The sequence below is a fragment of the Podarcis cretensis genome (genome assembly GCF_951804945.1).
Source record: "Podarcis cretensis genome assembly, chromosome: 12".
In the NCBI taxonomy this organism is placed as follows: Eukaryota; Metazoa; Chordata; class Lepidosauria; order Squamata; family Lacertidae; genus Podarcis; species Podarcis cretensis.
In genome coordinates, this window is record NC_137181.1 from 46926310 (window position 1) to 46937500 (window position 11191).

The window sequence follows — 11191 nt, forward strand, 5'->3', positions numbered from 1 at the left end:
TGCATCCATATCGTAACACTATCATCCCTAGCTAACAGGACCAGTGATCAGGGATGATGGGAATTGTAGTCCCAAAACAGCTGAAGGGCTGAGTTTGGGGATGCCTGATCTAATCACTGGTGTCCACGTACCTGATTCTAAATGGTAAAACTTAGATACAATGGTACCTTAGTTTCTGAGCATCTTGGAAGTTGAACGTTTCAGTTTTCCAAACCAAAAACCTGGAAGTAAACGCTTCTGTTTCTGAACGTGCCTCAGAAGTTGAATGGCCTCCGCTGAGGTACCACTTTATTTTTCTCAATTATCTCTGTAAATTTGCAGGACGCCCTTTGCGCCTCGGTTTTTGAATGTTTCAGAAGTCCAATGGTCTTCCGGAATGGATTATGTTCGAAAACCGAGGTACCACTGTGTTGATCAATGTGTGATCCATAAATGTCTTATTGTGGGGGCATTGAATAAAACTCCCCTCCCCCTGCTCAATGTTGTATGTTTCCCCATACCAGAACGCAACTTTGACCCATTGCTTATCAACTCATCTAGATAACTGTCAAGAACCACTTACAAAGCTAGATGACACATTTGTGACTGAACAGAGCAACGAAGGATTTGTTCGTTCATTTGTTCGTTTGTTCAAATGGTCTCATTGTTTAGTTCTTTTGCTATTGATTGTCTCCTAGATCTCCTTTTACAATTGTGGGGTTCCCAGTGATTATTAGCCTCTATCCATATCTCTCTCGCCTTCTGCCTTTCACTTTCATTTTCTCCCTTCCAAGTAACTATCCCTTGTGTTTAGTAATTTGGTGGTATTTTCTCCTCTTCGTAAAACAGCATGCTTCATGGATGTTGTTGTGGGAATAGATGTCTCCTCACAAAGTCAAGGTGACCATATATTCCATGGACAGTCGCAGCTGGAAACCTACCTTCCAAAAATTATAAATGCCCTCACATCCTTAACAGGTGTGAGCTGCAATGCAGGGTCACAGTCGCAAACCAGCGTGGCACTGAAAGTGAAAAACACAGAACCGCTGGTGACATCAAAGTTCCAAATTGATAGTGAAAAACTTTTGAACAGTCTTGTGGGCACCACGGTCAAGAATGCATCCCACCTTAATGTAGACTTTTTGGATTCACTTTGGGAAACATTCCAGATCAAATCTGCTGATCGAAGAAAGGTAAGCTCTCTGGTTTCATCCTGGCCTACTGTAACCCGACAATATATTATATAATTTTAATACATTTACAAACCATTGTTGTTGTTTTTACTTTCCTCTAGGTGCTCCTTGTATTTTCGGATGGCCTGGACGACAACGTGGAAATCCTGGAACAGAAATCAGAAGAGCTCAAGAAAAAAGGTGCGTGATGAGTTTGAGGGAATCAATACAATTGACATATAAAGGCTGCTGGGTGGTGAAAGGAAGTAAGAAATTTCTCAGCATTCGAGAGTCAGGAAACAGAGAATTCAGGAGAGAAGGAGAGCAAATGTGAGTGACAATTTTGAAAGAGGCATGGAATTTCTGTAGGATGCAATATTTGACAAGTGTTCCTTGAAACTCGGCGAAAAGGCTGAAGTCTGGTTTATTATTGAGATTACTGATTTATTAGGGACGCAGGTGGTGCTGTGGGTTAAACCACAGAGCCTAGGACTTGCCGATCAGAAGGTCGGCAGTTCGAATTCCACGATGGGGTGAGCTCCCGTTGCTCGGTCCCAGCTCCTGCCAACCTAGCAATTTGAAAGCACGTCAAAGTACAAGTAGATAAATAGGTACCGCTCCAGCGGGAAGGTAAACAGCGTTTCCGTGCACTGCTCTGGTTTGCCAGAAGCAGCTTAGTCATGCCACATGACCCGGAAGCTGTACGCCGGCTCCCTCGGCCAATAAAGCAAGATGAGCGCCGCAACCCCAGAGTCGGCCATGACTGGACCTAATGGTCAGGGGTCCCTTTACCTTTTACTGATTTATTAAATTTCTACCCACCTTCCTTTCACCATGGAACTCAGTGCATCGGATGGTCCCCCATCCAGACACTGACTAGACCCAAACCTGTGCAGATCAGGCCCTAGTCCCTCAGAAATATGAAGCAGGCATCTTATGGCACATGTTTCTGTTCCATGGCCATAATGCTCCATCGGAGGTTCAAGCTAGATATGGTGAAAAACCCATTTGAGTGTCTACCCCAATCACATTTAAAGTCTGTGTACATGAGAAGAAGTGCATGGGGAAGGACTGGCCAAACCTATTTCCTCTCCGCGATCGGATGTCACTGCCTGAAGCAAGTTTCTCTGAGTTTGTTTGTTTTTTTGCTGATAGGAGAATTAAGCAGGGAAAACTGCTTAGAACAGCAGATCACAGGGAGATTGGCAGAGAGGTACATGTTTTCTTCTCTCCTTTGTTGTTCATCATTGCAATAGAATTGAAACGATGTATTCCAAGTAACAACAACAATAACAATAATTTATTATTTGTACCCCTCCCATCTCGCTGGGTTTCTCCAGCCACTCTGGGAGGCTTCCAACAAAGATTAAAAATACATTAATATGTCACACATTAAAAACTTCCCTGAACAGGACTGCATCAGATGTCTTCTAAATGTCAGGTAGTTGTTTATCTCCTTGACATCTGATGATGGGAGGACATTCCACAGGGAGGGTGCCACTACCAAGAAGGCCCTCTGCCTGCTTCCCTGTAGCTTTGCTCCTCACAATGAGGGAATCACCAGAAGGCCCTTGGCGCTGGACCTCAGCGTCCAGGCAGAACGATGGGGGTGGAGATGCTCCTTCAGGTATACTGGACCGAGGCCCAGTGTCCCTGTTTGCCCGGGACATTCATGGAATTACAGAAGCCATCCTGGAATTTGATCCTGGAATCATCATCATCATCTTCATTATTGTTTATGAAATTTATATACCGCCCTATACCCAGAGGTCTCAGGGCAGTTCACCGAATAAAATAAAAATATAAAACCACAAAAAAACATAATCAAAATAAAAACAACAACACCCCCCACCCCCCAAAAAAACACATTTGAAAAGGGCATAGGATCCTCACAATTAACAAACCTGGACAGGAGCCACTCGTTGCAAAGACCAGAAATGTCTGTGGCAATATTTACTGGCAACCAAATTGGCCGGGTGCCTTTCTGATACAAAGACAAAAATAAGAGGGGGGGGGGATTAGCTTTGGTTGTTGAGCAGATGTAATAATGGTGCTTCATCTTCCACAAGGAAAAGGCCTGTATCTAATGTTGCAAATGAGTCCTCTTTGCTGAGTTTGATCTTATTTCTTCTTCTTTTAAAAGTTTTTAATTAACAATTTCAACATATCAAAATATCAAAACATCTCATATTCATTTTCCCCCCTTTTCCCCCCCACCTCCCTGAGACTCCCTCAACTCCTCTCTCTGATTTTTCAACACATATTACTCTCTGCACACTGTAAAATTGTACAGTTCCTTATATTATCTATCTGCTATGTTAACAATCAATAAATTTGTGTATGTTTATTCAAAACCTGCCAAGGAGTCTGATTCATTTTGTTGCCTTTTTAAGTAATTTGTAAAAAGTTCCCATTCTTCTTTGAAGTCACAGTTGTCCTTATCTCACAATTTATATGTTAGTTTAGCCAGCTCTGTATAGTTCATCAATTTCTCTTGCCACTGTTCTTTTGTCGGGGTTTCCTCATTCTTCCATCCTTCTGCTTTCAAGACTCTTGCCGCTGTTGTTGCATACATAAATAGATTCTTTCTTTTCCTTGGCAGGTCTTATCCTACAATCCCTGACATAAATGCTTCTGGGTTTTTTTAACAAATGTCTTTTTAAACATTTTCTTCAATTCATTGTATATCATTTCCTAATTTTTTAAAAATTTCTCTACATTCCCACCACATATGATAAAAATGATCTTCTTTCTTCTTAGCACTGTTTCTACCGATGAGTTGGTGGCGCTTGTGGCTGACTCTCGTGGCCCCAAAAGCTGTGCATCTTTTAGTACAGAGCTCATGCACGAATCAGCTGGCTTCCATGTCACGCATCCCATTTTGCTAGAGTCATATTGGAGGGTATGGTATTCCACTGACTGTCAGTCACTGGAATCACAAGTGGGTGGAGTGTTGTCACACTCAAATTCTGCTTTTTGGCTTCCCACATGCTTCTGGCTGGCCACTGTGAGAAGATGTTGCTGAACTAACATAGGGTTGCCATTAAGTAGTGGGCGGACAAAGCAGATGACACAGAGATTTCTCCAAGTACCGTATTTTTCGCTCTATAAGATGCACCAGACCACAAGACGCACCTAGTTTTGGGAGGAGGAAAACAAGAAAAAAAATATTCTGCATCTCAGAAGCCAGAACAGCAAGAGGGATCGCTACGCAGTGAAAGCAGCAATCCCTCTTGCTGTTCTGGCTTCTGGGATAGCTGTGCAGCCTGCATTTGCTCCATAAGACGCACACACATTTCCCCTTACGTTTTAGGACGGAAAAAGTGAGTCTTATAGAGCAAAAAATACGATAGTTCTTTATAAGTAAGCTGGAACTGAACTGAACTGAACAGCAAACAGCTCAGCCAGCCTGCTTTTATAGGCAGCCGGCTGTCAACACTGTAACAACAACAGCCAAGGGGTTCCCGCCTAAATTAACTTACGTGGACCTGAGTGAAAACTATATACACAATACCCCTGGTGGCCAGGGTGAGAACTTCAATACATAACACCTACCATATTTATTTATTTTTGAGGGGGGTGTCGGGTCAAAGTTGTTGGGCATGCCGAAAGACGGTGTTTTGATTTCTAAAACTCCATGTTATACTCTCACAAATCACAACTGACATTTTAAACAGGATTAGATGCGCTGATAACTGTCGTTCTGGAAGGGGCTGAAAAAATTAACGATCTTCAATATATTGAGTTTGGGAAAGGATTTGGATACAGGACGCAACTGAATATTGGCATGAGAAATATTGCCAGTCATCTGTCCAAGTACGTGGTAAGTGAAACACCAAAGAACCAGCTTACAGATGTTAAATTCTACTTTGTTCGATGGCTCTTTCTGAAACCTTCTTTTTTCAAAAAATAAATAAATGTTTATTACTTTTCCAACAATTTAAACACTACAAAAAAAGAACAATACAATACAATACAAAAACACTACATAACATTAACACATTAAACTAACAAAACAAAACAAAAACAGTTTAAAACACATCAAATAATTTCAGTATCTTATCTTTCATTCACTTATTTCCACGACCTCCTCACACCTCCCTTTTTGTATTCCACTTCTGTTAATTGTTTCAGCAATTCCTTTCCATCTTCCTCTGTTTTCTATCCTATAATTATCTTAGCACATTCTAACCTTATTTTTCCTTTAATACTCTATTAATCTGTTTATACTTAATTCCTTATAACATTTCTACTAAAGCCATATAACTTCATTCCAACATTTTTCTAACATTCATTAATTTTACAGTATTTCCGTAAATAATCTTTAAACTTTTTCCAGTCTTCTTCCACCGACTCTTCTCCCTGGTCTCAGATTCTGCCAGTCATTTCCGCCAGGCTCTTTCTGAAACCTTCAAGGCTTAAGCAGGGAGAAGGCAGGCCGGGCTTTTTTTGAAGTGAGTGAGACCTAAATCAGTTACTACTAAGGTTGCTTCCACACTAGAGCATTGTAATGCTGCTGAAATATTGCTTTTCCATCGCTTCAAAATGAAGGTTATACAAAGGACAGAATATAGTGTTATATTATCCAGCAATGCTGCCCTCCACCTCTACCCTTCTATAATGTCTGCTTAGAAATAAGTTCCATTTCGGAAAAAAATAATTTCCACTGTTACCTGAAAGCTTGAGTTTTCCTATTACATTAAAATAGGTGATAACATTGAAATACAGTGGTACCTCGGGTTAAGTACTTAATTCGTTCCGGAGGTCTGTACTTAACATGAAACTGTTCTTAACCTGAAGCACCACTTTAGCTAATGGGGCCTCCTGCTGCCGCCACGCCGCCGAAGCACGATTTCTGTTCTTATGCTGAAGCAAAGTTCTTAACCTGAAGCACTATTTCTGGGTTAGCAGAGTCTGTAACCTGAAGCATATGTAAGCTGAAGCATATGTAACCTGAGGTACCACTGTAAAGCAGTACATTAACACCCCTCTCCCCCTGAAAAACTGTACTATACAAAGGGCAGTTCAGGAGTAATCCACCAGCTGTGCTGAACAGGGAAGCAATAAATTAGGCTAAACTTGCAGACAGGAAGCTTTTGAATAAGGGAGCTGTTCCCTTTAAAAGCCTGAAAAGTGTTTTGCAGGTGCCTAATGGGTTGCAGGTGGCGCTGTGGGTTAAAGCCTCAGCGCCTAGGGCTTGCCGATCGAAAGGTCGGCGGTTCGAATCCCCGCAGCGGGGTGCGCTCCCGCTGCTCGGTCCCAGCGCCTGCCAACCTAGCAGTTCGAAAGCACCTCCGGGTGCAAGTAGATAAATAGGGACCGCGTTTCCGTGTGCGGCTCTGGCTCTGGCTCTGGCCAGAGCAGTGATGTCACGCTGGCCACGTGACCCGGAAGTGTCTCCAGACAGCGCTGGCCCCTGGCCTCTTAAGTGAGATGGGCGCACAACCCCAGAGTCTGTCAAGACTGGCCCGTATGGGCAGGGGTACCTTTACCTTTACCTAATGGCCAGGCTGGTGTTGCTATAGCAAATATATAGCGCTGCCCCCCTTAAATCACTGCAAATCATGGGGGGAAATCAGAAGACAACACAAGAAATGCTTCAGTGCAATTGTTTGATGATGCTGTGTGGTCTCTAGCAGCCAAACTTGTGAAATTCATTCCAATATTTATTTGTTTAATTTATCTAGAAAATGTATAGAAGTTCTCGATCAAAATGCTTTGCAGGCACAAATAAGACCGGAGAGAAGACACACAACTAAAATCCACAGTTCAATTAAAATGTATACACATAAAACCAGCATCGTTAAAAACAAATGCATATAAAAACCAATATACACAAAATCATCATAATTAAAAACAAATATAAAATAAAGTTTTAGAAGCTGATGTAGGTAACTAAAATTATATTTCTGAATAGGCTTGCTGATGCAAATATGTTTTCAACAGGCATCTAAAACATAGGTAGGGATTTCCAAAGCCCGTATTCTGCCTGGCCAAGTAAAGGAAGAAATCCTTGCAATTGCACAATGGACATTAATGTGGCACTTGCAAAAATGGAAATTCTGCAAATCAAAGCAACTGAATAGGTGCAAATGGGACAAGGCAATACCTTCAGCAAATAGTATGACTAACTTTCATTGGGTTGGGGCTAAAACAGCAGCAATGTGATGACAGTTGATAACCGTGCATGATTAAAAACTGTAGGCGAGTCCTGTCATTGTGTCATATTGGTGTAGCAATCCTATACAAATTTGTTCCCAAAGTGTGACAGGTTGCACTTCAGAATTCTAAGAGTTCATTCTGTTCTTTCTCTCTTTTTTATATACATTCTTATTGTTTTTTTTAACATATCATTTCCAACAATCATGTAACATAACTTCTTATCTTATACAATATTTTAGACTTCCGTCGACTCCTCTGATGATTTTTCATTCTTTATGACTTATTCTGCATTTCTTAATTTCTCTATTACTCTTAATTATCATTAACTAATAACTCTCCTCATGGTCTTTCTTGCAATATTTCAAATAGTCCTCCTTACAGAACTGCTTGCAGTCCTACTAGCGTAATCTGTCCATTACAATTACTTTTCAAAGAATTCACATATTTACTCCAGTCTTCTAAGAATCTCTGGTCCCACAGGTTTCAAACCTTTCCTGCTAATTTATCTAATCCTGCATAGTCCATCAATTTCATCTACCCTTCTGTTCATTCTCAGGCCAATATTGCCGAGCGAACATGTTGCTGTGTGTTTTGCAAATGTGTCGGTGAAGACGGAGAAGCAGGAGACCCAGGAAGACACGGGATGAAGGCAAGGAATTTGGATTTTAACCGGAGAGGCGCTGTCCTCAAAGTTTCATGTGCTCTGAAAATGATATTTGGTGTTAATAAGTCTCCTTGATCTCCATTTTAGGGTCTTCAAGGTGCTAGAGGAAGTCCAGGACACTTAGGAGAAGAAGGGGAAGCTGTAAGCTATTAAGTTACATACATACATTTTTTGGGTGGGGTGGGGGAGTAGACTATTTCCAAATATTGGCCAGAATCCAAAGGGCACGCAACTCTATCTCTGAGTAAAAGGTGCTCTGGGTTTGCCTTGCTGAAACACGAGGCCTCTCCAAGTCACATGGCAAGACTCTTCTGAAACTTAGATGTCAAAGAGAAAAATAACTACCAAACTTCTAGAAGACATCTGTTTAGGGAAGCTTTTAATGTTTAATAGGTTATTGTATTTTAGTGTTTTGTTGGAAGCCGCCCAGAGTGGCTGGGGAAACCCAGCCAGATGGGCGGGGTATAAATAAATTATTATTATTATTATTATTATTATTATTATTATTATTATTATTGGAATTTCAAGGATGCCATGAACGGAGGGTGATGCCTGCTGTCCCCCCAAAAAAATATTCAACTGAGCGTGCACGGCATCATAGCAGTTTCACTTTTCTCTTGTCCCCTAACTGAAAGGGATACCAATCCTTGCTGTCACAACTTCCCTCTCTTAATGGTCATGCTTATTTTTGTTGCCAGGGCCCACGAGGGATGCCAGGGCCAGATGGAGAAAGGGGCGACAAGGGTTGCCGTGGTGACCGAGGACCCAAGGCAAGCATCAGCTATAATTTCATTCCTTTCTAACGCATAGCGAAATGTTCCTTCCGATCTTCTTGTGTCTTACGGTCCTCAAATTGACATGAGCTCTTCTGATCCTTTGCAGGGGCAGAGAGGAATATTGGGCCGAAAGGTACAGAAAAGTGTTTTTCTCCTCCTTTCCTGAATAAGTATGAATGTGTGATGGTGTCTTAAATGAGCATTGCTTGCAAATGGTGGTATGACAGATCTGGTACGATCAAATATGGCCCTCGATCACTGTCGACTCCATCTAACGAAACCACGGCATGAAACTTCAAAAATGAACCACGATACTCACAAGTAAGGCTGCAGCCCTAACTCCACTCACCTGGAAGTAAGCAATACTGAATTCCATAGGTAAAAGGTAAAGGTAAAGGACCCCATGACGGATAAGTCACGGCGATTATGGGTTTGCGGCACTTATCTCACTTTCAGGCTGAGGGAGCCGGCGTTTGTCCACAGACAGCTTTCTGGGTCATGTGGCCAGCATGACTAAACTGCTTCTGGTGCAATGGGACACTGTGACAGAAACCACAGCACACAGAAACGCCGTTTACCTTCCCGCCGCAGCGGTACCTCTTTATCTACTTGCACTGGTATGCTTTCAAACTGCTAAGTTGACAGGAGCTGGCACAGAGCAACGGGAGCTCAACCTGTTGTGGGGATTTGAACCGCCGACCTTCTGATCAGCAAGCCCAAGAGGCTCAGTGGTTTAGACCACACCGCCACCATAGAACTTACATGTAACTTACATGTAAGTATACAGATTGGCTCTGCTGCTGTGCCCACATCACACCAAGCTCTCTGCTGCCTCGCCCCTTCCCCTGTTGGTAACCAGAAGTGATGTGTGGCATTGGGAAACCAATTAAGCAATGCTGCCCCACCCTTCTGGCTTAAAATATTAAATAAATTCATGGTTGGGAAGGGGGAGAGAGAGAAAGGAGTTGTTTACAGATCTCCTTCTCCCCTGCTGCCCTCACCTCAAGACTGCCTTCCCTTTTGATAGCCCTGAATGGCTCTGAGTGGACCCAACTTGGCCAGGGCAATCTGGAGCTGCCTTAACCTAATTTGGCAGAATCCTGGGTCGATCTGAATCAGCCTGATTTGGATCAGTTCCAGGATTGGAAGTAGTATGAGCTAGGTAAACGTAAAGGGACCCCCGACCATTAGGTCCAGTCGCGGATGACTCTGGGGTTGCGGCGCTCATCTCGCTTTATTGGCCGAGGGAGCCGGCGTACAGCTTCCGGGTCATGTGGCCAGCATGACTAAGCCGCTTCTGGCAAACCAGAGCAGCGCATGGAAACGCCGTTTACCTTCCTGCAGGAGCGGTCCCTATTTATCTACTTGCACTTTGACATGCTTTCGAACTACTAGGTTGGCAGGAGCAGGGACCGAGCAACGAGAGCTCACCTCGTTGCGGGCATTCAAACTGCCGACCTTCTGATCAGCAAGTCCTAGGCTCTGTGGTTTAACCCACAGCGCCACCCGCTATGAGCTAGAGAGAACTATTGCCCTCGTGTTCTTCTTTGTGAACTTCCTGCGGGCAAAAGGGTGGCCATTCGGGGAGGCAGGATGCTGCAGTAGACTCTGATCTGCTCCACCAAAGTTCTCCTTATGTTCTTAGGGAATTGTGTCAAAATCTTGGGATGTGCTCTTCTGTGAGAGCAGCCTAGCTTAATTTTAATATTTGGAAAGCTAAGCAGAAGCCTTTTTTGTTCCAGGAGACATTTGGTTAATGAAGGGTGTTTGGGGTAACTTCTCATTCTTGTTGCTTCCGGGTTTTTAAAGTTATTTTTTTAAAGCAGTTTATGGAAATAGCTTTTCGTTAGCCAGTCAACAGCTCAGCAATAAATGAAGTCAATAAATGCAGGCATACAATCTGCACTAACTACATGGGGGTGTGTTGCAGATCTTTACTTGGGGGTGTTAGAAGAGTAACTGTGGGAAAACAGCTATCACATTGCTTTACAGCTGCAATCCTGCATGCGGTTACCAGGGAGTAAGTCCTGCTCAATTCAACGAGACTTACTTCTGAGCACACACACATAGGATTGTGCTGTCAGTAATGCAGAAATGAGGCCCCAGTTGATGTAACACTAATAAAAATTATTTTGTGAACTTCAGTTCCTGAGGTTCTGAAGTTTTCAAAGTGGTGGGCTTGACTGTGGAGTTCCTTTAAGCAATTAAAAAACAATAATCAGATAACAACAATAAAGGAAAATACTTAGGAAAAAATTGCTGTACATACCGTATTATGTTTTGTATTAAACAGCACATTAATTAATGTATTAACTGTTGGGTCTTGTGGAACTCATTGTAAAGCACTCTGCAGGGGTCTTTGAAATAGAATTTGCAAGATCCGACAGTGCCTGTAAACATGTGCTCAATACGGAGATGAATTTGGGAGATAATTCCTG

At 42.6% G+C, this 11191-nt stretch overlaps 1 protein-coding gene across 1 annotated transcript in view; it reads left to right on the forward strand.

The window, feature by feature from the left end:
* Nucleotides 1–11191, forward strand: part of LOC307199725 (collagen alpha-6(VI) chain-like) — a gene marked incomplete at its 3' end in the record, with an annotated part of 62905 nt that overhangs the window by 18667 nt on the left and 33047 nt on the right. Inside the window, exons 8-14 of the mRNA XM_079947702.1 lie at nucleotides 829–1172; nucleotides 1274–1352; nucleotides 4829–4974; nucleotides 7870–7962; nucleotides 8065–8118; nucleotides 8676–8747; nucleotides 8860–8886. Coding sequence (XP_079803828.1) covers nucleotides 829–1172; nucleotides 1274–1352; nucleotides 4829–4974; nucleotides 7870–7962; nucleotides 8065–8118; nucleotides 8676–8747; nucleotides 8860–8886 — 815 coding nt within the window. The remainder of the gene's footprint in view (nucleotides 1–828; nucleotides 1173–1273; nucleotides 1353–4828; nucleotides 4975–7869; nucleotides 7963–8064; nucleotides 8119–8675; nucleotides 8748–8859; nucleotides 8887–11191) is intronic.